This window comes from Siphateles boraxobius, unplaced genomic scaffold (genome assembly GCF_051911475.1).
Source record: "Siphateles boraxobius isolate OS27281-9 unplaced genomic scaffold, OSU_SipBor_1 13, whole genome shotgun sequence".
Lineage (NCBI taxonomy): Eukaryota > Metazoa > Chordata > Actinopteri > Cypriniformes > Leuciscidae > Siphateles > Siphateles boraxobius.
Window position 1 is genome coordinate 25276301 of NW_027508733.1, and position 26048 is coordinate 25302348.

Below are 26048 nucleotides of genomic sequence, written 5' to 3' on the forward strand. Positions count from 1 at the left end.
AGGTGTCAGTGATCCCATGAATTCACGGTTATATGCATCAAATCAATTGACATTGGCACAACTTGAAGAGGAACACGTTTATACAAATAATTAAATCCAGCATCCATCCCTTGTTCGGGCTGGAGGCCAAACAAGATGGTAATTTATTCCACATGTTGCTGGTATCAAGCTTGAAATACAGTGTTTTATGATGATTGAGCCTTTCAACATATGTCTTAAAACTTAAAATATTTGATACCATTAGCCATAAAAAAATTAGACAACAGCATAATTTCCACCAGAACAACTGGTTAAGGCTTTACAAAGATAATTGAAAAGGAGCCAATAGATCTGTAGCTCAGAGGTCAATGATTCATGACACATCTTCTCAGAGTTGTTTACGTGTAGTAGGCTAATTTGAAATGTGATTCACTTTATGGCTGATATTTACGTGCATGTTAGCATTCCTCTTTATGCGAGTACTTTGGATATAGGCCTACGGTAAGAGCGATGTTAATTTATAAGCTATAATACAATGCAGATATATTTAAAGGTGTCAGTTATTGGTTTAATGTGTAAAATCCTGGACATGTGTGATCGATAAGTTAACATCACCTGTACTCGTCAGCTCTCCAACATGAATCCCGACGCGGTAAAATCATCATCGATTTAAACAGACGCACGACGGGAAATGTTCTCATTTTCTAAACGTTTAGTCTACGGTTATGCCAGTTTGTATATCCACCTTAGAAAATGTAGCAATTGTAATGTATTGTTTTTGAACACAGATGTCCAAGCAAAACTTCAAAACTGCAGTTTGTTTCGGTTTTTATTTTGTTTTATTTTTGTAAGGCTCAGATACATCATGTTTTATTCATACATCATGTTATATTCATATATACGTGCCTCTACATTTTATGTTTCAATACTTTGTACTATATTACCTTGACGTTAATTTAATTAAAAATAGTTTGTACGTCAGAAGCGTCATGATTGAGCGACAACACTGACATCTAGTGGTTGATGTGAGCACTGCACGAGCATGAAATCCTAGCATAGGCTACATATAATGTAAATCCTGTGTAGGCCTGCATACGCCTATGTATCGTATCGTGCACAGAAATGCTGTTTGAAATCAAATCTGGTATATTTCGCTGTCGTTATCTTCCATAATCTGTCCAAAGCCAATATTACCAGAAAGCTACAGCCTATTTATTATTATAGCCACGAAACATTAGTTATGTGTGGAGACACTGATAATTTATTTAATTTGCACAATGATTTAATGAGCCGAGGCTTATGGCCAAATTCTGTGTATATTTGTCTGAGGAATGTCCTTTAGGAAATGTGGAAGCGATATTTGCTTATCTTGTAAAGAGAATGTCCAGTGGGATTGTCTAATAATAGAAACCATAACTATTTCAGAAACTTTTAATTTGAAGGCAAATCAAGAATATGCGGTGCATTGTAAACAATGTGGGAAACATGTGAGCATCATGGGATTATTTCCCAGCATTCTCATGTCGAGTGCCAGAGTTAATTGCGTATTTTTGTTTGTAAAATCCCAGATGAAATGAAGCATGAACGCTAATGAATGCAGGCTTTGTGTTTATTATCTGTTCATACTGCAACAGGTCCTGCTAAAGGAGATGCATACGTTATGAAATTGTTCACTTTTATTTTGCGCAACCACAAGTTTCCAGATGAATTTGGTCCTCTGAATTCTTTGGATTGTGCACAAAAACACTTTCAATGTTTTGCTGTGGGTTTCTGGGATGTGACCTGGATCTTTAAGGACCCCAAACTGTTTGAATGAATTTAAGGGGCCACTGTGGGGTGATGAGGTTGTGCCGTTTCCATGGAACCAAATCCACTTGAGTCACATGGCTTTATACTAATGAATATTCTGACCACCTCTTTCCAGACCTAACAGTTTGTTGGTCACTTTTGGCTTATGCTATCAGCAACATGAGCCTAACAGGGATCACTCCGTCTCTTAATGGGACGGCCTCATTGGAACCAGGCGAGACAGAAACACAAGCCACTCTCTATGGTGAGGAAACCGTGTTTTAACTAATATGAAGTTTTATCAAAAATGTGCTTTAGCTTTCTGTCTCAAAATATGTGCTAATGTTCCTTAAAAGTCTAAATGCTTAATTTTTTATCCATTAAAACAATAGTCTCACTTTCCTCACACAGAAGTCAAAGTGTTCAACATCGTGCTTTCTTCAATAGCTCTGTGCATCCTGACAATGACAGGAATCATCACCTGTATCTTATATCAGAGACACAGAAGGTGAGTAAACAGACTTGTGAAATAGGCCAAAAAATATTTGGACATTTCAGCCACACTTAAAGGGTAACTAAACACTAAAACAACGTTTTTTAGTTAATGACCTGCTCTGACCAGGGGTTTAGTTACCCTTTAATAATGTTTGTAATTTCTGTGCATTAAATAATATCTCAGAATTTGGCAAGGAAAAAGCACAAACAGACTTTTCAAGCAAAATATTTCACAGAAAGAAGTTTAATTTTAACCCTCTGGTGCTTTTACTGAAAAAAGTTTATTTTATTTTTATAAAACTTTGTGAAGGTTGTCACACACACACACACACACACACACACACACACACACACACACACACACACACACACACACACACACACACACTTGAAAAAGGTTAAATGGTCCTGAATAAAACAATCACACGTTTGTTCATGCATTGGAAATGGTAGACAAATTTCATTTAGTGGAAGCGTGTGGTACTGCGCCCAAACAAAATCTTACTGAAAGCAAATTTTTTGAGATATCAACCTCAAATTTGGAACACAACTTTATGGCTTTGATTTTCTTACAGTTTTAGAGTAGAACGTTTTGGAAAATATAGCTTTCATATAAAAATTGTAAATAGTATTTTTGTGCATTTTTCAAAACAATAAACTTAAGATTCTATAGCTTTTTTTTTTTACTTCGGCAGTAATCTGCCATGTGTCGTCTTTAAAAAAACAAAAACAAATGTAAGTCTGCACAAAAGCATTCAAGATTCATGAAATCTTTTTCAGGTCTATATAATAAATAAATAAATAAATACTATATACTGCATAAATATAATTTAGTACCATAAAATCAATTTTTTTTTAAATGATAAAATTAGTACCTAAAAATACAAAATATTTAATAAAAAACATTATCAAACTAAAATATAGTACATTATGGCAACTTCATTGAAATTAAAAATATATTTATTTCGAAGGGTTAAAACTAAAAGTTTGTACTTTTCCCATCACATGTTTTGCAAAGCATCGAAATATTGCTTTTCTTCGCACTTTCTTATATTTCCATAAAAGTTTTGCAAGTCAACACAAAGTTATATAATAAATATAATTTATTTAAATGGTTTTGAGTTTGTTAGCAGAAGTATTGCGTATCCCAGAGAAACATTTTTTATCCAAGCTCATTATTTCCATCACAAAAGCTTTGCGATTGACACAAGGGATGCAAATTAATTGGAATATGATTTATATCGCAAAGCATTTGCCTTCTCTCGCAAAAGTATTGCGTTTCCCATGCAGAGAAACTTTGCATTTGCTCGCAAAAACACTGAAATATAGTTTTTCCCCTCCTCGACAAACATTTTTGCGAGCAAATCCATAGTTTCCAAAGCAATTTTCAACATTTACAAAGCAAGAGACCTCAAAAGCATTTAAATTTAGTTTTTCCTCCCATCTTATTTTCCCCTTCATCATCAAGTGTTCCATATCGCTGTCTTATTTGGTCAAGACCTTCTAATTGGATCTTAAATTGTGTCTAAAAGCTGTCATGGTACATATTTTTGTGTCACAGGAAGCATAAGAGGGCACGCATCTATGAGAGCGCCGTGGCCTGCGAGGTTCCCGAAGAGCCAGTGGGTGTTACTTGTGTGAAGAAAACCCATAGTTTCCGTAACCCGCTCAACCTTTTCAGACGACAGGAGGGGCCGAAGGACAACTCGCGGATCCACTACATCTACACCAACCCTCTGCCGGTGGGACACGAGGAGGACAGGATCCCCCCTCACACTCCACTCACGCTGCAGGACTACGCCAGCGACCCCAAGAGCGGGATCACCCTAGTCCCGCCCATTTTTTACATGCAGCTGTAGATAGTCCTGGAAAGTTAGTATTTAAGGAACACTTTGATCACCGTCATGTCATCCAAAACCCATATCATGTACTTTCTTACGAGGAACACAAAAAGAGACGTTTAGCAGAATGTTCACGCTGCTCTTTTTCTTGCAATGAAAGTGAATGGTGACCAAAAAAAAAAAAATCAGCATAAATGTGGTTCACGACTTCTGCGCTATATTCTAGCTTAATTACATCTGTTCCTCACACAAAGTTAGAGTATGGATTTAGATCTGGTTAATATATGCTTTTAGGCGGAAAAAAAGAAGCTTGGATGTTTATCAAAAAGTACATTTTTGCATTTCACAGCTGAGAAAGTCTTACAGGTTTGGAAGAACATGAACTTGAACTATTTTTTGGATGAATTATTCCTTGGGATGAGCAAAAGTAAAAGGCAGTGTGTGTCTTTTTTCACACAGTTTTTAATTAGCGCATAAAACAGCTGAAAGTGTGCTTTACAAAAGATGCAGAAAATAAAATATATCCACCAGAAAAGCAAATAGAGGCGAAGACTGAAAGAGAACAACAGGGAGAAAAAAGAAAATCACTGTCGATTGTTACAACGGGAAAAAAAAAACTGTAAACAAAATTTTTAGAGAATCGGCTGAGTTTCCCGGATCAGCCAATCCAGAGCATCCTTCCCGCCTTGCCGCTCTATCTCTGCTCCAATCGTCTCCAGGCATTTCCTGTGGTAGTCGTTCACCCAATCACGCTGCAGGTTGACAAGTATATATTATTACAGCAATCCATGCTTTAACAAAAACATTTTCATAGAGGTTTAAAGGATTCATGCACTCAAATGTTGTGGATTATTACAAGATAGCTGTCACAAGCATAAAGCCTGAACGTATATTTTGTTTTTTACAAGTTTTTATGCTAGGGTATGCGTACTTTGTGGTGCGCTCTAATGTATCGGACACGCTATCAAATGGCGTACGCATCAAAACTGAAGTACGCTTTGGGCTTTAGGCATCTCCAATCATTTTCTCTTAAGTTGTTGTTATTAGATTTTATTTTTTAAATAAACACTTATAAAAATGTTTGCAAGACTTTTTCATAGTTATTGTACAAACTGCCTTGTTGCTAAAACACAGCAAACTGTTAGCAAGCTAATTAAAGCACCACCACTAATAATAATATAAAAAATGAACTATATTTATGTAAAAAAAAAAAAAAAACTTTAGATAAAGTAGTCGGCCATTGCCACCCAACTGTAGTATCGCTCTGTTCTTACCTCCTTCTGTGTGAGCAGGTCTGTCTTGATCATCTTCAGCTGGATGGGGACCAGGGTGAGGGGTTCAAACGTCAGACTACCTCTGTTCCTGTAGTTATACTGAAAAAAAAATGATGTTGAAAGCTGAAATAAAAGCTCTCAAACGTGCATCAAGTAATCTTTGGTTTAGTTTATGTCTTGGACTCAATACTGACACCTATTGGTGTGGAAGTATCATGCAAACAAATATTTGGACAGAATATCTCTGTTCCTGTAGTTATACTGAAAAAAGAAAGTTAAAAGCTGAAATGTCGGTTTTTCAGACCTCTCAAAATTGAATTAAATCATTTTTGGTTTAATTTGTGCTGTTACATCTTAGACACAATACTGACACCTATTGGTGTGGAGGAAGCATCCAGAATGTGTTCAAATATTTGGACAAAATTTACCTTGTGCACCTTTTAAATGAGTTGTATCAGAAAATGTATGTTTTTTTCCCCAGCATAATTATGAACTGATTATTGAGTGGTGTGATGCAATAGTTACTCTGGTTTTTGTGGGAACGACCAGGACAACGTTTTCGATCCGAATGCCAAAAGATCCATCTTCATAGTACCCAGGCTCTGGAATAAAACATGCACAAGACTATATTGTACAAAAATATATTGAACCAACTTTAACATAAACTTTAACAACATCTAAGTCATCAGAGTTGCAATAATGTTGCCTTATAATAGTATTACAGAAATAGGTTAAAAAAGGAGTATTAAAACACTTTCAGATCCTTAAAAACTGCAATGAATAAATCCAGAAAAAAAGGTAAGTGTGTTTCTGTACCATCGCTGACAATCATTCCGGCCTCCAGTGGTTCGTCTGCAAAGGTTTTATAGCTGATGCCACACGGACCCTCGTGCACGTTAAGGAAACATCCGACGCCGTGGCCGGTACCATGAAGATAGTCCAACCCAGAGTCCCAGAGAGCAGCACGAGCAAACGAGTCCAACAGGTGACCTGTAGAAAAGAGCACAGTCAACTGAGACCAAACACTTCTCTTAACCTTACTCTACACAGCATTAGAGCACTTCAAACTGCTCCAAAACAAACCAAACCTCAAGTTTCTGATTCTAAGGACGTACCTTTTGTACCATTGGGAAAAACCGCAGCACTGACGGCGATGTGTCCCTTTAGGACGTATGTAAAGCATTCCTGTAGAGATCACATTTTTGGTACTGATAGTTTCTTTTCAGACTATTAAGTAAGGAGAGAGTTTGATCTTGAAGGAAATTTAAAAAACATGTTTTACCTTCTCATAATCAGATGGAGTCCCAAAATGCACCGTACGAGTCACATCTGTAGTCCCATCTCTGGATTTCAAAGATAAAAATGTTCATTATATACATTTTGTACTCACAAAAATGAGTACATCCCTCACATTTTAGCATACATTTTAGTATATTTACTCAAGGGACAATACTATAGAAATGAAACTTGGATATATTTTAGAGTAGTCAATGTGCTTCTTGTATAGCGGTATATATTTATTGTCCTCTGAAAATAACTCAACATACAACCATTATTGTCAAAATAGATGGCAACAAAAGTGAGTACATCCTAAGTGATAATAGCTGTACATTGTTTAACCATGCAAAGCCACATGTGCTATTCATCATGTTCATGTTTTTGTCTGCTTGACAGGACCAAACACATTCGTGTATCTTGTGTTAGAGCAGTTCAAATTTGTGCTTTGAGTACAATTCTCTTATACTGACCACTGGATGTTGCGTAAAAATCTAGACACACCCTAGCGGCAGCAAAAATGATTTTGCAGCCAGTGTGGTCTAGCAACTCTCCGTTGGCATTCGAGCTGGAAAAACCAAACTCTGGTCAGGCCAATCAAATCGTGTATAGAGTTGGTGGGCGGGCTTAACATAATAACGGCAGAGTTGTGACGGTTCCTGCTACTTGAAAACAAAGAAAATGCTGCTGGCGTTAAGAGAAGAGTTAAGAACTTGGAGATAAGAGAACGTCACTTAAGTCATTCTTAAAAAAGGAAGATGTGTTCGGAGTTTCGACGACCGGATACGGCAAAAGTTTAATATATCAACGCTCCGCTGGTGGAAAAACACATGGGACTCACTCAGCCACAGCTGTCCGTTGCTCTGGTTGGTTGTAGCGCTGTCCTATTGTGTGCAGAGGGAATTTGAAAGACAACCGTTTATCCCGCCCCTCGGATTGAGGCATGCCAATTGTGAGTTCCCAGACCTAACATCTTGATGTAGGTCTGGCTTGCCAGGCTACACTGGATGTTCAACATGGCACCTCATGGCAAATAACTCTCTAAGGATTTGAGAATTAGAAATGTTGCTCTCCACAAAGATGGCCTAGGCTATAAGAAGATTGGGAACAAAGAAAGAAGTCGAGTCCTCGTGCTGTGCGTAGGGTCGCCATACGTCCGGATTTTGTCCGGACAGTCCGGATTTTAGGCCCCCTGTCCGGCGTCCGGCACAGCCTCAAGCCGGACACTCATTTGTCCTCCTTTTTGGAGTCGCGCTTAATTGTTTAAAAAAATTAACCTATAAAAATCCCGCATATTGATAGCAGCTCCCTGATGCCTGTAAATTAGTTAAAATCTCCCGGAGTCTAGAGCTCGCGAGCTCCAAACCGTGTAGCACGCGCACGACAGAGAGGGAGAGAGCGAAAGACCTTGGGTGTGGGTGCAAATGTGCGTGTGTGCCTGTAAACATCAAACCCCCCCCCGGTCAGAATCCGAAGTGCAGATCGATGCGCACTCTAACGGCTAATATTGCCCACAACCCATCGCGCGTTGGACGGGGATTCGGTTAGAACTACAAACACGAGTGAAAAGTGTTAAAAAACTACAGACATTGAGGACATTATATTGCATCTGCAGCAGCATTGTGAACTTTTGTAAAGATACGTTTAGCCATTACCTTTTAAAATGCATCATTAGCCTATATTCAAATTGCAAACACATGAGGATAGTCTCCGCATGAAAGACCAACGACTGCCAGATGAACCTGCTGGAACTTTTCTCTCCGAAACGGTAGGAAATAAAATTAGATTGAATGGAGGATTTTAACTGCGACAAGATGATTGACAGGGCAGTTTACAGTGACAGGAACACGCGACAGAGCTGTCCGTTAAAGGTGACGTGATAGTATGTCCCAAAGCTTGCCTACTCTTTTGCTACACACTCATGTACTTTTTCTTCACAAAAAGAGTACATACTTTTAGGTCGTAGTATAAGTAGGCGAATTGGGACTGGGTCTAAGATAAACGTTTTTTGGCTCAGATAGTGTCCAGCATGTGTGGCGATGCCCTGGTGACGAGTACAAAGAAAATTGTGTCTTGCCTACAGTCGAGCATGGTGGTGGTAGCATCATGGTCTGGGGCTGCATGAGGGCTGCTGGTACTGGGGAGCTGGAGTTGATGGAGTGGCCAAGTATTTCTCCAGACCTGAACCCTATTGAGCACCTGTGTGGCGTCCTCAAGCAGAAGGTGGAGAAGCGCCATGTGTCTAACAGCCAGCAGCTCCGTGATGTTATTATGGAGGAGTGGAAGAAGTTCAGCAACAACCTATGCAGCACCGGTGAACTCCATGCCTAGGAGGATTAGGATTCCATGCCTCCTTAATCTCCCCCTCCCCTCAGGTTAAGAGTCTGGGTGTCATCTTCGATAGCACCCTCTCTTTTTACGTCTCATGTTAATAATGTTACCCGTCTGCTTACTACCATCTTCGAAACATCAACCGCTTGCGTCCTTTCCTCACGCTTCACTCCACTGCCATTCTTGTTCATAGTTTAGTCACTTCTCATTTAGATTACTGCAATTCCCTTTGGTTTAGCCTCCCACATAAAACCCTCCATAAACTTCGAACTGGTCCAAAACTCAGCTGCTCATATTATCACTCGTACCCCCTCTATTCATCACATCTCTCCTATCTTACAACAGCTCCATTGGCTCCCCATCATTTACTGTATCAACTATAAAATACTTCTCACTTTTAAAGTCATTCATAATCTTGCCCCTTCATATCTTTTTGACCTCCTCCATATATCCACACCCGCTCGCACACTTAGATCCTCTTCTTCCATCCATTTGATTGTTCCCGTGTCCGCCTTGTTACTATGTTGAGCAGAGCTTTCAGCTGCTCTGCTCCTCAGCTCTGGAACGCGCTTCCACCGGATCTCCGTAATATTGATTCCCTTTCACATTTTAAATCCAAACTCAAAACCCATGTGTTTAGAAAAGCTTACTCCCTCTGATCACAACTGTATTGCCTTTTTTAATTGTATTGTATTTCATTGTTTTTACTTAACTATTGTTTTGTCTTGTCAATGATGTATGGTGACCTTGAGTCTCAAGAAAGGGGCCTATAAATAAAATGCATAATAATAATAATAATAATAATGTTCACTTAGGGTATACTCACTTTTGTTGCCAGCTATTTTGACAATAATGGCTGTATGCCGAGTTAATTTCAGAGGATAGTAAATATATACTGCTATACAAGCATCACATTGACTACTCCAAAATATATCCAAGTTTCATTTCTATAGTATTGCCCTTTGAGAAGATGTACTAAAATGTTTGCTGAAATGTGAGGGGTCTCTCACTTTTGTGAGATACAGTGTGTGTGTGTGTGTGTGTGTGTATATATATATATATATATATATATATATATATATATTAATACATATATAATTATATAACAAATTTCTTAAATGTTTTCATATCAAAATAAATGAAGCGCTTATTGTTCTGCAGTGTTTGTGTACGTACTTGTACTGAGCGCCGGAGTCAATAAGATAAACTTCATTAAGAGAAAGAGTTCTGTTGGTTTCTGGGAGAGGCCTAAACGACAGATCAGAAAGAGACAGTTTTTTTTTAAACAATAACCCAACCAAAAAAAAAAAAAAACCTTTAAAAGAATGTTAAATACTATATTACAACAGCAGCCCACCTGTAATGTATTATGGCCCCATTTGGACCGACACTAGAGATGGTTGGAAAACTCAGCCCAACAAAGTCTTTCTGTTGACTAGGTAGAGAAAAAAGAAAAGATTTTCAATTGAAAGCAGATTTTGTTGCGGCTTTAGTGTCTGCAGTTCCACAGATCACCAGATGGTGGTGCCACAATCTCATACAAGCGAAAAACAACAAATAATGCAGCTTTTTAAATGCACTGCCAATGATGGCATCCGTTTTATGATACTGTTTTTATTTATAAAATTATATAAAAATATAATTAAGTCAATTTGTGTGGAAAGTGTGGAAAAATTTATTGTTTGGTTCTTTTTGCAAGTCAAATGCAGCATGTTTGACTCACCTGCGAAATTCTTCTGCTTTATCTGCTGCTGATATCTCTGTGACCGTACCTTTGGGAATCTATATAAATGACAAATACTCTTATATTTTCATTCATAATCATTCAACCAATAAGGAAATTTTACTAGGAAAACAAGTCTTCCTGAATAAATTTCCAGTGGATAAAATTTCAGAAATTGTACACAACAATACCTCTTTCTCCAGCCAGGCAAAAAGTTTGCACAACGCCACGGCGTCTTTGATCTGTGATAAAAATATTGTGATTAATTAGGCAAAAAAGTTTACGATTTCTGGAATATCTCTAGCCACGTGGACTTACATGTGCCATTTTCATGCCCTGGATCTCTGTGGGGTTCTTGACGGCTTTTGCCAGACATAAGGGTGTGTATGGGATTGCAGCTCTGTGGGCCTGGACAATTAAAATTGTAATCAATTTTAATTAATAATATTTATTCATATTCGACGACTTTAGATGGAAAATTCTAATATCTAGACGTTCCAAGTTTTGAGCACAGCAACCTGGTCAAATTGCAACCATAAAAAAGGGATAAAACAGCATTAAAAATATGACATATTTTGTAATATGACAGTGGTTTACTTCCTATCCAAAAGGATAGGACATTTGCTGTGAACATAGGGATTTTTCCTCCAAATAGGCCCCTTTTGTATGGGGCGTCCCTCAGGGTACAATTTTGGGACCACTTTAATTGTCCCAGTATATGCTTCCTTTGAGTTGGATTTTTTGAAAGGATCTTGACTCACCTTAGGTATGACTTGTGTAAGAGCGCAGCTGGCTTTGTCGCAAATCCACATCTTATCTTTGGGCGCCAGCGCCGCACAAACCGCCTGCAGCTCCGTGAACACGGACTCGTACGGAAAGCACTGTATGGTCACATCCGGTTTGCCGTCCAGTTCCAAATGCTGCCGGATCGCAGTGTCCAACAAACGCTTGGTGTCTACAAACAATCTAACATAACACATGGACCAGATGACAGCAATGAGCACAGGCCATGTTTTTGAAACCTGGGAAATTATCAGTATAAAGTGAAGAATCAGGAATGCAAGTTTTACTTTATGCTGCTAATGCCGATGATGGCGTAAGCAAAGAACACGGGGTTGTACTCGATATCTGACCCGCGCAGGTTAAAAAGCCCTGGAGAGAGAAAGTGAGATTTCATGTTTTGAATGTCACATGATCCTTCAGTAATCATTCCAATGATCTCACAAGTAATTTTTAGAGGTTTATTTGTAAAAACATTTCCAAGAATTTCACCCTCCCAAAGAGCATGTGCCTCACGCAATCAAGTCTATAATGATCAACATCAACACAAGCTAAACTGACACAAGAGCTCTCTTAATAGGAAAGTGGAGAGGAGAACGAGTGCTGGGTCGTGATCTGACCACAAAAATCACACACAAACCGTGCCGTACGCTGATACGTACACGCAATCTCATCTAGAGCCGTGACCACAAACCAGGAAATCTTCCTTTCTGCCATTTTTCCTCTCAGAGCTGTAATTTTATCTTGCCAGGTTAGGCCTGCAATGGAAACAGCAACAAAAAAATTGTCTCAATGTTCAGCAGCACAAACTTTATGACTGGTTAAATGTCAATCAAATGTATATAGTGTGTAATTATCCTCCATTGAGAAGTGCTGACCGGTGTATTTGAGCCCCAGGGCGATGAGTTTGGTGCTGGGCCGAGGCGGCCGATCCTCCCAGATGGCGTCGATGAGATTGTCCTGCACCGCAACTAAAGAGTGACCCGCACTGCTCAGAGCCTTAGACATGTTCTTCCACTGGTCTGAACAAACACAATCACAGACAGCTGATGCACATGCATGACGTTTTACAATGCAACCACAGTAAAAGCAAAGTAAAACTAAGTTTGTTTCTTTGTTTGTTTATAGTTTAACACCATGCCAGCTACACCGGCTATATTCATGGCGAAAAAGAGATTAAAAATTACATTTTTTATCTTAGATAAAAAATCTAAAACTAGATCTGGCCTTACTTCATTCAAAACCTTCCCATAAGAGTCAACTGAAAAATATTCTAACAGAGTTAAATATCTGTATGGATAACTATATCTATTATTTTAATAGTTTAATAGTCTAACTAATATGTAGAAGCGTCATGCCATTTAAATTTATATATATATATATATATATATATATATATATATATATATTAATATATAGAGAGAGAGAGAGTTATGTACAGTTAAAATAAAATTATTAATATAAATTTACTTTTTAATAAATAAAAAGAATTCCCTAAAATATATTTGTACCCAAATAATATGTTCCCCTAAATGAAAAAGTTGCATGATACCCCTACTAATATGGATGAAAATATTTGTGTGCATAACTTTATTTATATTCAAAGGTGTTATTGTTGAATCCTCACCGGCAGCAATGATCCAAGGATCAACTCCCACTTTGGAGTTTTCTGGGAGAACGCTGATGAGCCAGTCCTCCTGGGACAGTGTTTCCTTCAGTCCTGACCATACAAAATAACTATCATATTCAAATTGCTCTTTTGAACAACGGTGTATATAGATTAATCGACATAAACCTCAAGATTGATCTATGTGAATCAGTAGAATGTGGCTCAATATTAAATTCAAGAAAATATTCAAATTAATGTTTTCTAATGGCTTATGAAAAGTGGCAGCTTGGGCAACATGCTTCCAATAGCAGCGATCTGATAACAAATGTAATGACTTAGCAACTGCATGTCATAAAATTATGCAAACATGCCCTGTACCCATTTTCATCAGAGTCCAGTTATTGTCCATCTGTTGGCTGGCCTGCAGGAAGTACCGCCCATCTGTCCATAAAGCTGCATGCTGTTCTGTGACTATAGCAGTCCCTGAAACAAGCACACACAACATTAATGAATATATCGCTTAACTATAGCCTGCAAACAGGCGCTTTTTTGTTTATTATAAACACAAGCAAAAACCAGAAGCACTTGTTATTATCATCAAAAAAGTGAAAAAATATACAAATTGTGATTAAAAAAATATTTTTACTTTTTTTGTTTTTGTTATTACTATTAAATTAAAATAATTCATTTAAAATAATAATTATTAATGTTGTTAAAAATTGTAATTACATTTTAGATGACTTTAAATTATTTTTGTTAATTTATAATGATAATTAACATCATAATACGTATTATTATAATTAATAATAATCATATTAATTTGATTTAAATGTAATACAGTTAGTTATTATTTAGTTATTAAATACAAATTATTACTTTAAAATAATAATATATAATTAAATATTCATTAATAATAATAGATTTGCACTTAATAATAATAAACAAAAATAAAATTATATTGTTAATATATAATAATATGTAACAATAATATATTATATAAAACAAATAGAAAAAAAATAGTAGTTATTCTTACTAAATTCTCACTTCTAATTTATTGTAGTTAATTTATAAATATAATAATAATAATATTATTAAAATGTAAATTAAATGTTAGATTATTCTTATTAAATTATTACTTTTAAATTATTTAAGATTATTATTAGTAGTAGTAGTAGTATATGAGGGATGTTGGGTTATGCCTCATGCCGCTCCTGAATGAGTCCGTGTCTCATTGACCACCACAGTCAAAACTAAATCTGGCCACGTCACTGAGATATAAATCATGCATGACGAGTGGTCTCTCATAGGCATAACATATGAACCTCATATCCTCGTTTTACTTCCCCATTCTTTGGGTGAATGAGATTGAGGTGGGGTGAACTGCACTTCTTGTAGTTGCAATGTCGATACATTTTTTTGTGTGTGTGTGTGTGTGTGTGTGCATCTGGGATTATATTGTCTGATTGTGATTTATCTCTATTTATGCTAGTAATCTATATCTTGTAATAAACATAATTGTTCCAATATGTGTGTTCAATTATGATGTTTGTGCAGCAATAGTTGATAAATCTCGACTGTGACCCAGTTAAAGAGGGTATTAAATTATACTATTTTCATAGTGCAATTTTGTTTATTGCAAAATTCAGTAAACTTAGAGCGACACCTGCACGCACCTGCAGAGCCGTTGAATCCGCAGATGAATTCCCGACGGCAGTCACAGGGAGCGATGTATTCACTCTGCAGGATGGACAGATGCAGCGGGGGAAAGAGGGAGACGAAGGGGAAAAGTGAGATCAGCTCTGTCAGCAATCAGTCCTAATTACTGCTAATTTAACCATCCAGCAGAATGAAAGAACACACATGAAACGAACGCACGCACGCACGCACGCACACACACTGAATGTTTATAAGGCAGCATTTTTATACATCACAGGCAGTATGCTTATAAGTCAAAGACTGTACATGTGCAATTCACTGGTTGTACATTTAAATCACAGGTTAAATATTTATACGGTGGAATGTTCAAAAAGTCACATGCTGTATGTTTATAAATCTCAGGTTGAATGTTTATAAATCAAAAACTGTCTGTTTAAAAATCATAGACTATACGTTTATAAATCAAGGACTGTTGGTGCGTCCAAAATCGTGTACTTGTGCACTTTTCTATGCCATTTTGTAGTATAAATAGTGCGTTCACACTGAAAATTCTAAAAAGAAAAAGTGCACTCTAAAGGGGTCATCGGATGCCCGTTTTCCACAAGTTGGTATGATTCTTTAGGATCTTCATGTAAAGTTTTTAACATACTTTGGTTAAAATTCCTCAATGGTTGCTCTGTTCACAGCGACCCGTTTCGGTTCTCTTTAAATGATAATGAGCAACTGCTCACCCCACCCCAATTTTGGGGATTAAAAATGATTTTCTTTTTCATTGTATGGTGGTTGTGACCACACACTGCAAAGACACATTTATATGCAAACACCATATAAAAGTGAATTTTGCATCCGATGGCCCCTTGAAGTACCCGGATGATGCACTTATTTAACCAACAAGTGTAGAATGTTGGACACTTCATGCACTCGACTGTCTCAGCTTTAATTACGTAGCGGAGGGGGGGGGGGGGCAATCAGAATCTGATGTTGAAAGACAAAATAAAAGAATAAAGTTCATACACTACACGGTTGAGTACATAGTGCATGAGTACATAGTGCATGAGTGCATAGTGTGTCATTTGGGACACAGCTTCTATGTTTATAAAACACAGAAATTAAACGACACGACTGAGACACTCCACACACTGAATGTTTATAAGGCAGAATTATTATAAATCACATGCAGAATGTTTATAAATCACATTCTGTACTTTTATATATCACAGTCTGTATATTTAGAATTCACTGGTTGTATATTTAATGACAGATTGAATGTTTACAAGGTGGAATCAATATATATATAAATAAATCACAGTCTGTACATTTGGAAATCACAGGTTGTATATATAAATCTCAAGCTTTATGTTTACAAATCACAAGTTGAATATTTATTAGGCTGAATTTTTTAAAATCCCAGGTAGTATGTCATAAATCACAGACTGTATGTTTATAAATCACAGTCTGTACATTTGTTAATCACAGGCTGTATGTTTATAAATCACAGGTTATATGTTTATAAATCAAAGACTGTATGTTTATAAATCACAGGTTATATGTTTATAAATCACAGACTGTATGTTTATAAATCACAGGTTATATGTTTATAAATCACAGACTGTATGTTTATAAATCACAGGTTATATGTTTATAAATCAAAGACTGTATGTTTATAAATCACAGGTTATACGTTTATAAATCACAGACTGTATGTTTATAAATCACAGGTTATACGTTTATAAATCACAGACTGTATGTTTATAAAGCACAGTCTGTACATTTGTAAATCACAGACTGCATGTTTATAAATCACAGGCAGCATTTTTGTAAAGTGGAGTGTTTATAAAACAGAGGCTGTATATTTATAAATCACAGACTGTGTGTTTATAAATCACAGGGTTCACATTAGTGGAGCACAGCTCATGTGTTTTTCGAGCAGGTTCACCTGATGTGCGTCTCCTGAAGGGATGATGTAAGCTTGGATGGGCTCTGAGATGCACTTGCCGTTCCTCATGGCCTGCCGGAGCTGCCGGAGCAACTCCACCGTGATCTTTGGGGACATAGCGTCTGTTCAGAGAGAAAGAAAGGTCAGTGGCAAAATTTACACAATAATGACTACAAAGTGACAAAAAAATTAGTAATTTGCCAATGTAATATTTTAGTCGATATCTAATTCTAGGGGTGTAACGATACCCTCACGTCACGATTCGATACATATTACGATACTGAACTCACGATACGATATTATTGGATACTCCAAGACATATGATAAAAGGTTAACAAAAAATGTACTGTTGATTAAAATGCTAAATTTGATATTACATTGTGGGTTTAAATGAATAGCCTTGGACTTGGTGCTTGTAACGCAAGGACAATGGTGACACCAGAATAAAAATATTCATGATTCTGAACCTGAAATTACGGAGTTATTGTAGATGAATATGCTTTCACTGACTAGATACATTTAAAATAATGTCGGGCACTTTTTACTGGTAACATCAGACATTTGGCATTATCAGGACCCACAAATATTCCCCCATTGCATTATTTTACATTATAATCAACATTATATATATATATATATAGTAGTTTAATGTAGTACTTACACTAAAACTCTCAAACTTGAATTTTTTCTCACACAGTAATTTTTATTTTGGGCGGACTATCCACGATACATATTGCCACTATCCACGATACGTATTGTTGCATTTTTGTATTGCGATATATTGTGGCACAATATACTGTTACACCCCTATTTAATTCTAATACACATTAACTTTTCACTTTCAGGCCTATGCTAATCAACTATAATCTCAGTCGAATGATCCCTGTTTGAAAGAAATCTACATTTATATGCAAACCAAAATATTAATTTAGTAAATCTGTTCACAGGATTGTGATTTTTTTCAACTTTGATATAAGATTGTAATAAATTAAAACAAGTGCTAGACTACTTTTTAATACTTAAGTGACATCAGATCAATTTCCAAGTCTATCGACATGAAATCAACAGGTTATTATAGTGTCGACAGAAGCTAAATGGTTTCTGGCTGTGCAAGACTGGATATAAGAATAAAAAGGCTTTTGTGAATTACCTGTAGTCATTTTCCCTCTGTGAACCTGAGGTCTTACTGTTAACGTGGCGCTCAAAGTTGGAAAGATATGAGATTGTTAACCTTTACCTTGCACAGACTGTCTCTCAGGTGGCACAATGCGTCCATCCCATAGTTAAAGATTTACTGTCTACGTCTTCTTATTTTGTCATTACGCAACCATTTACCAAATGTGAAATTGAAGCGCTTTATTGGTTCCTTTCGCAAAAGACTAACACTTAAAACATTATTTTTCAAAGATAAAAGATTCTGTCATTGTCGTCAATGAATGAAGGATTCAAATGAGTGAATAAATAAATATTCATATTTTCTATGAGAGACTATTATTGTAATTGATTATGATTTTACAGTATTAATAAAACAGTATAGCTTACTATGCCTGATTTAGAGGAAAGAATGGTTAATGCTTTTTTGTAAGCTTCCAGTAAAATTAAGTCAAAGATATTTTAAATACTTTACAGTTTATTTTTGTGGATACATATTTTAGCCGCGCTCTATTCATTCACAAATAACATGCACTGTTGTCAAAAAGCTACATCATCGAGAGGTAACGGTTTCATCATCCAATCACTGCAATGGAATTATCATATCGACATCTGATTGGGTGGACGGGATCCACAGTTCAACAATATAAACAATCTACATCTAAACAGTCAATTAGCGAGCTTTCATCTAGGCGAAAGATTTGCAGTGTACGAGGAATTAACAGCGCATAAGTAAACTGAAATTAAACCAAAACAATACTATAGTTAGAATTTATTTATGTTATATCCGTGGTAGGTGTGGCAGTCCCCCGTACTGTTAATCTAAATTTGCTCGATTACAGAAATGGTATTAGTCTACACACTTACTAAGTTTTATTTATTTAGCACGCACATTGATACATTTTTTTCTATTTTATCAAATGAGAGATTGTGTGGTGCGCGCAGGCAGACGCTTCCTCGATTATCAAAACAAACGCATGTTATGCAAGCGACAACAATAACACTCGTCTTGGTCTCACGCTGCACAATCCACTGCCGCTTTCTGTGCATGCACCCCATATAGTGAATGACCGACATCAAACAATTCACCATTTACCTTGGAGAAGCGAGTCCTGAAATGTAAACTATTGGTAAAACTCTGCTGTTCCTTGTGTTAGTGTGCAAAGGAAGCTGCCATTACAGTGATGACGTGTGCGGGCACGTGACATGCTCTTCCAGTCACATAGCGGCACACATGGGAATCTCCCACTTCTAGTCTATTTTGATTTCTGATTTACAGAAGTCTAGTGGACATGTATTGCTAATGAAGAGCAAATGAAAACTATTTTTTTTAAGTTAAATTATATTTAGTTAAACTATATTATATATTGAGTTGATAGAAACAGCTTCTGACTACAGCATGACTTGTTAGACAAAAGTCATAACTGAATAAAAATTGATGAAATCAACAATGAAATGAGATGTTATATTTTCTAAAAATTGCATATAAAGTGAGGAGCATGTATAGTGAAAATAAAACTGGACCCAGAATTGAGCCCTGTGGTACCCCATATTAACACGAGATGAAGAATTTCCACAGATAAAAAACTTTATCAGATAAAAAAACTGATAAAGCATGTCCTATATATTGATAGATAAAGTCCTATATACACTCAAAAAAATGATATGTTGGACTAACTTAACTTTTTTATGTCAACAGAATGCACATAACTGGGTTATGTTGGATTTAAGTAACATTATTTATTTCGGTAAACGTAAGTGAATTACTTAAGGTAAATGCAATGTTGTTTAGTTGAATCAACTTACCAGTCTTGGTTTTGTTTTAAACAATAAAGTTAATTAACTACAATTATCCTAAAATTAATTTTTTTAAATTCATCCAAAATAAATAATCCATTTTCATTCTGTTCCAGTTTTTTATTGAATCCATTCAATAACAATTCTGAAAACTTTCAACCAAAATTCCAACAAGAATAACTTATACAAAATATGTAATCTCAAAAGACTAACTTTACTTTTCAAAATGTAAAGAATCTGCTTATTACAAGAAAATAAAAATAAATAAAAGCATGTTGTCTTTAAATTAAAGGATTTATAAAATATTCACATACATGTGTTATACTTGAAAAATAATAGCAGTCTTCTTTTGCCTCCTTTTAATTGCATAAAAACAAAACAAAAAAATAACAGTATTATGTATGTACTGTATGCAACAGTATGCAACATTATGGAGAAAACAAACTCCATTACGCCTTCCTGGCTCTTGGTCCTGACATCAAGTTACTCCTGACATCAAGTTACAGCGTTTACGAAAGGAGTTTATTTTTCAGGACATGGACCTTGTTTGAAAGCTTGTGTGCATCTAGCTCCATAAAAATCTTTTGAAATACTTCAAAAGTGTACCTCAGGTCCTGTGGGTAAGCCAAGTTTAAAGTGTAAATTAGACCAAGCATCACAGAACAAGCATTAGCCACATTGTTCAGGTTTTCGAGTATTTGGACGCCTTCAATGATAATGCCGACATCTTCATAAGCGTCTGTAGCATCTGCCCCTTCATGTACGATGACATAAATGCCTAGGGTGGTGTTGCGCACTGAAGTTTGGGCTTCATCATGTTCAACATCCTAAAAAAGTAAAACACAAATAGAAATAATTAATAACAGATGTGGGGTGAAAGTGGGAGTTGGTTGTAAAGAAACATACAATAGGTTTTTTTTTAAGTAAATAACTTACCAAGTACTCCTTCACAAGGTTTGTGGGGTCTTCGTTCATGTAAACCATAAGGGCTTTCAAGATGCATTCCCGTTTTTTTTCGATGGTGTCATTCTGAAAAAATTTGAAATGAGCATTAGTTAGCACTTTGCTTTTTAGACTTGTTACTGTACCTGTAACATTTTAAGTAGCATTATACAGATTATTCCACTGTGATGTTTTCATTCAAGTCAAGTTTGTCATTCTTGTGATTACATGAAGAAACAGAAAAACTGAGAAAGATTAAATCCAGAAGAGCTGCGTCAACATCTCCAAGACACCTGAAGAAACCTTCCTGCAAAGCTAACTGAAAAACTATGAGCAAGTGTACCTGGACAAAAGCAAAGGCTGGTCACACCAAGTATTGGTTTTATGTAGTTAATAGAAGTTAAGTAAATAAAATCTATTTATGGCATTATGTTTTAAAACAGTACAAAAATTACTGTAGCTTCGCAGGAAGGTTTCTTCAGGTGTCTTAGAGATGTTGACGCAGATCTTCTGGATTGAATCTTTCTCAGTGTTTCTGTTTCTTCATGTAATCATAGACAGACTTGATGATGATGAGATCCAATCTCTGTGTGGATCATATTGGCTATTGTCAGACTCCTTGTGCATATAAAGATGTCACTGGATTATTACAATTAATGGCAAAAAGAATGTTTGGAAATGTAAACCGACATTTTGTACTGACACACTGCAGTAAAAGATTTAAATACCTGGCTTAAAACCATTTTTTTGGGGTGAAAATATTAACATGCCTAAGACTTTTGCACAGTACTGTATATACCAGACTTTAAAGGGATACTTAAAGGATTAGTTCACTTTTAAAAAAACTTTTGCTGATAATTTACTCACCCCCATGTCATCCAAGATGTCCATGTCTTTCTTTCTTCAGTTGAAAAGAAATTAAGGTTTTTGATGAAAACATTCTAGGATTTTTCTCCATATAATGGACTTCAATGGGACCCAAACGGTTCAAGGTCCAAATGACAGTTTCAGTGCAGCTTCAAAGGGCTTTAAACGATACCAGACGATGAATAAGGGTCTTATCTAGCGAAACCATCGGCCATTTAAAAAATAAATAAAAAAGTTTAAGTTTTATAAGCACAAATGCTCGCCTTGCTCTGTTCTGTAATGCGTGTTCGTGACGTTTGTTCGTGACCTTTTCAATGTAATTGCGTATCACGTTACGTCACGAACGCGCATCACAAAACAGAGCAAGGCGAGCATTTGTGCTTATAAAACTTAAACTTTTTTATTTATTTTTGAAATGACTGCTCGTTTCGCTAGATAAGACCCTTATTCATCGTCTGGTATTGTTTAAAGCCATTTAAAGCTGCACTGAAACTGTCATTTGGACCTTGGACCGTTTGGTTCCCATTGAAGTCCATTATATGGAGAAAAATCCTGGAATGTTTTCATCAAAAACCTTAATTTATTTTCGACTGAAGAAAGAAAGACATGGACATCTTGGATCTATTATTAATTATTGTCAGATTTAAAATTATGATGAATTTAGAGAACATACCTGATCCATAACTGACAGGATGTTTGTCATCTTCTGTGTTGCTGTTCCTCCTTTCTTCCTGAAGATTCTGAGGAGCTGGGCTGAGAAATGATCCAGCTGACCCATAAATTTGGACACCAAAGGGATAGTTGTAATCCTACTGAATTCTGCAGATACCTAATACAATTTTGAAAGGACAAATCATGTTGGCTGCTGATAAACATGTTTAAAAAACATTGAACAATTTTTTTTTTTTTTACCTTCACTAAAAGATGACATACAAAATTACAAATTAACATTTTCATATTTTAGAATTATAAAAACCATCCAAGTATCTAATCATAACTGACATTACATATAAAGACTTACCTCTCTCTCAGTAAAGAGTGCTGGCCATCTGTTCCTAAATTCGGCGATGAACAGCATATCTTCTACCACCTCATGCCTCCGGAGCGCAAATGTTCTCTCCATCAGGACCTTGATAACCTGCTCATTGTTTCTTTTAGTCACCTCAGACAGTAGTGTCATCCTTTGCTTTTCAAGGGTATCTTTTGTTTCACCGTATGGGTAATCTGGACAGTAATTAACCTCGGCTTTTCTAGGTTTTTTCACTTGGTTGGGACTTCCCATGGATCCTTTTCGCTTGTGGGAGTTGATGTTTAACTCAGAACATCCTATGTTCCTCAATTTAGTTCTGTAGTTTGCCATCTTATATTTCAAACTTATTTTCCAGCCATAGTAGCCGCTCACAGAGCCTTTTTCTTTGAGGCACGGGTGCTTCTGTACCATAGCAGCAGCAACATCATCAAGATCTGCACTTGTAGGGTATGCCTTGTACTTTATTATTTCTGAAGCTAAAGCATCCAAAATATCAGACTTCAGCTTGGCATTGGGGCTCAGGACAGAACCATCAGTCTGATAAGCAAGTTGAGCTTTTTGCAGTTGAATCTCAGCATCAAAACTAAACTGTGGTACTGGGAAACGTTCAGGCCATGCCTGACTTCTAACTGAGGACACAGATTCTGGAGTTGAAAGTAAAGATGACTGTGAGGAAGAGATTATGTCTGTGTCACAAGATGATACTGAAGAGGTCTCATTTATTTCTGGCACAGATGAAGTAGTTGGAAAACTTGTAGATGTAGGCAACTGAATGACCTTAAGTGTAGCTCTATCCTGTATGTCTGAAGTAGAAGTGAGGTTGACAAAATCATTAAAGTCTGGATCTTTGAATTGAAGTCGAAAATCTTCAAGTACTCTCAGTTGTGTCTGGATCTCTCTTTTAAGGTCATTCAACGAGTTTGGTATACCAGTTGGGAGATTTAACCTTTCACAATTATTTTCTCCCAAGATTACTAGAAGTTTGGCTGGGGTACCCATCCTGTCAAACTTATCTGAAAGAGAGAGAGAGAGGGGATGAATATATGAATACAATACCAGAAGACCAATCCAAACTATTGACATTAAATAGATGTTTACTATAAAATGAAATAGACATCAAATAGACAAGTCCACACAGGACTTCAGTGGCTGGTTATTACACCTCATCTATTAGTATGTGTCGTTTTAGGGTAATCATTCGGACACCGCCAACCTTATAGTCTGCAAGAGGGTACGGGTCTTTCAACTCATTGTGGGTAATTAAGCACATTTCAAGAGTTGGTACCAATTCAAACGCCCTGAAGTGATCTCGATACCATGAACACATTTTTTTGGCAATGAAAGCAAGGTTGTCTTCGATTATACAAATTTGAGCAATTTCTGCAAATTCTGGAAGTCCACCAAGAGACCCATGGGCAATTATCATGCCATTTCGATACATAATGCCATCATAAGAAACATTCTGAGCAACATTGACAGTGGTGATGCCAGGATATCTAGAATTAAGGCATTGTACGACATCCTCTTTCATGACCTCAACTGTGATGGTAGAGACACGTCTGACCTGCAAGGTGGTCTTTTCAGGGCTGGGTATGTGGAGGTTATATCCAACCATCAATTGGTGTTTTCTTGCCAAAGTTAGTGTTATGTTCTTGAAGCAATTTGTGTGTCGAACTACTTGTTTGAAGTAGGTATGCTTAGCTTCAAAACGTAATGTCCAAAGCAAAACTAAAGGACCAAAGCAGCGAATCATTTCTGGATAGTGCTCCAAAAAGTGATGCTTTGGAAGCAGTCGTTTAAGTGGGAACAGCTCCTGATACTTCTGACGGTGTTCAGAGATCTTGCATTCCAAATATGCAATGGTCTCATCTGTATGAACTGAAGACACAACCAGTTCCACAATATCCTTCAAGTCTAAAATCATAAGCCACACAGGTTCATCTGCAGGCACCAAATGCCCAATAATCAATGGCAGCAGTCTTAACAGACACCAATTTTCATGCGCATTGCCACCAACGGATTTTCTCCTTGCAAATGTCTGTGGAACCAATTGAGGTCGATTTGTTTTATCACCCCACTTGTACGGAAAATTATGGATAAGTTCATTGAGCAGATCAAGAGACAAGATCTTCTTTGAAATAAGTACAGAAAAGCACTCTGCCAGCTCAACTGGTACTATGCCTTCAAAAAGATCATGAGCCAAATCAGGAGGATAGCCTGTTGTAACATTAAAGTAGCTAAGGCTGTCACTGAAAACACATGCTTTTTTCACAGCCATGACATTCACACCTTTCTCCTTTGCAAGTTTCACATATCCTTGGTGTTGTTCTGCAGTCCTTAGTGTAAATTCACCTGCCTTCACTTCATTGGTCTGAGAATCTGCATGAGAAGCTGTACAAAATCGACAACAGTACTCTCCTGAAAAGTTCTCAATGAAGCCAGCCATTGAATGTGCAGCAAGATTATCGGCTACAACACATTGTACTGTTCCTTTAAGGAATGTTCCCAGCTGGTGGACATACACACCTTGCTGTTCCAAAGTTTGGAGATCTTGCAAAAGAGGTCGCAAGATTTTCTCAAATCCGTATGTCTTCACGTCTTCTGTTTTGCACAAAACGGCAAGATAAATTGAAGACAAAGTTGACTGAAACATGGATGGCACATTACCCAAAATCCAGTAGATTGCACATATCTTGTGCTTCTTTCTTGACGTCCCGAGAGGGTTGCAAATTTCAAAGTCATCGACATATAAGCACACAGATATCCTCAACTCATCTGAGAAGAAATCATTTGCATTAAAAAACTGACCATCCTGAATTGACCTGTACTGATGGACATCTCTTCTTAACTGTTGAGAACTGTGACTTTCAACCACTTTGTCGAGTAGGTCATTCTGACCAAGTAGATTCTGTAAAGACTCAAGTATTGGAACATATTGAAAAGTTCTGTTTCTCTTGGCCTCAAGAACATACTCCACGGAGTCTACAACTTTAAAATTTTCCCTGTAATATTCTTTACGCTTAAATGCAGAGGCTAGTGGACCACCATGCTTTATTGCTGTGAGTAAAGGATTTGTTGTACTTAAAGATGTAACAAGGTCTTTGACTAGAAACTCATCATTGTCAATCCTGTGCTTTTGTAAGGTGTCTACAATAATTCTGTATGACAAAGGGAAAGAAGCATCACTCAGTAAATAATGCAAGTCCTCCAACAACTCATCGACAGCTGTGCCTGGGACATGATAGTGATTCTCAAGCTTCAACAGCAAGGAAGCAAATTTTAGCTCTACCAACTTTGGCAAGTTCTCTGGAACCTCTCCTGTATCAATACAATCGGAATCCTCCTCTAACGTAGATGTATTGATTTCTTCGTTTGAAAGAGTGTCATCAGATATTCCTCTTACTTCTTGTGTTTTCACTATTCCTTCCTTAAAATCAGTCAACGAACACTGACAATGTTTTCGCCTCTTATGTGAATTAAATGTGCTATACACATTTGATTTAAACAAGCAGTCCTTAAACATACAACTTACTGTCTCATGACTGCGCAAATGCTTATTTATGTGGAGAAAGT

The 26048-nt window shown here is 36.7% G+C and overlaps 2 protein-coding genes across 4 annotated transcripts; one reads left to right on the top strand and one right to left on the bottom strand.

Moving 5' to 3' along the window:
• Positions 1 to 1868: 1868 nt before the first annotated feature.
• Positions 1869 to 5185, top strand: LOC143736141 (uncharacterized). Its single transcript, XM_077226762.1, has 3 exons — positions 1869 to 2032; positions 2179 to 2275; positions 3824 to 5185. The coding sequence occupies exons 1-3, from the start codon at positions 1948 to 1950 to the stop codon at positions 4119 to 4121; spliced, it is 480 nt and encodes a 159-aa protein (XP_077082877.1). The 5' UTR covers positions 1869 to 1947; the 3' UTR covers positions 4122 to 5185.
• On the bottom strand, positions 3205 to 19052 carry xpnpep1 (X-prolyl aminopeptidase (aminopeptidase P) 1, soluble). Of its 3 annotated transcripts, none has more exons than XM_077226760.1 (20): positions 18936 to 19052; positions 16688 to 16809; positions 14769 to 14832; positions 13474 to 13578; positions 13114 to 13206; positions 12365 to 12508; positions 12149 to 12244; positions 11777 to 11858; positions 11468 to 11672; positions 11025 to 11114; positions 10898 to 10948; positions 10707 to 10765; positions 10341 to 10418; positions 10160 to 10231; positions 6660 to 6720; positions 6493 to 6562; positions 6194 to 6367; positions 5903 to 5979; positions 5378 to 5476; positions 3205 to 4855 (listed from the first exon to the last, which is right to left on the bottom strand). In XM_077226760.1, exons 2-20 carry the CDS (start codon positions 16802 to 16804, stop codon positions 4736 to 4738), a joined length of 1857 nt encoding a protein of 618 aa, XP_077082875.1. In that variant the 5' UTR covers positions 16805 to 16809; positions 18936 to 19052; the 3' UTR covers positions 3205 to 4735. The 3 variants fall into 3 exon arrangements, with proteins under 3 accessions (XP_077082875.1, XP_077082874.1, XP_077082876.1); XM_077226759.1 differs by lacking the exon at positions 18936 to 19052 and adding an exon at positions 17838 to 17957; XM_077226761.1 differs by lacking the exons at positions 3205 to 4855; positions 5378 to 5476; positions 18936 to 19052 and adding exons at positions 5494 to 5638; positions 17838 to 17957.
• Between the last annotated feature and the right edge of the window lie 6996 nt (positions 19053 to 26048).

Coding starts and splice junctions, on each gene's coding strand:
- LOC143736141 (XM_077226762.1), top strand. CDS start 1,948: ATGAGCCTAACAGGGATCACTCCGTCTCTTAATGGGACGGCCTCATTG. Junction 2,033..2,178: donor AACACAAGCCACTCTCTATG/GTGAGGAAACCG, acceptor TTCCTCACACAG/AAGTCAAAGTGTTCAACATC. Junction 2,276..3,823: donor TTATATCAGAGACACAGAAG/GTGAGTAAACAG, acceptor TTTGTGTCACAG/GAAGCATAAGAGGGCACGCA.
- xpnpep1 (XM_077226759.1), bottom strand. Junction 6,368..6,492: donor TTTTCCCAATGGTACAAAAG/GTACGTCCTTAG, acceptor TCTTTTCTACAG/GTCACCTGTTGGACTCGTTT. Junction 5,980..6,193: donor CGGAATGATTGTCAGCGATG/GTACAGAAACAC, acceptor GTTTTATTCCAG/AGCCTGGGTACTATGAAGAT.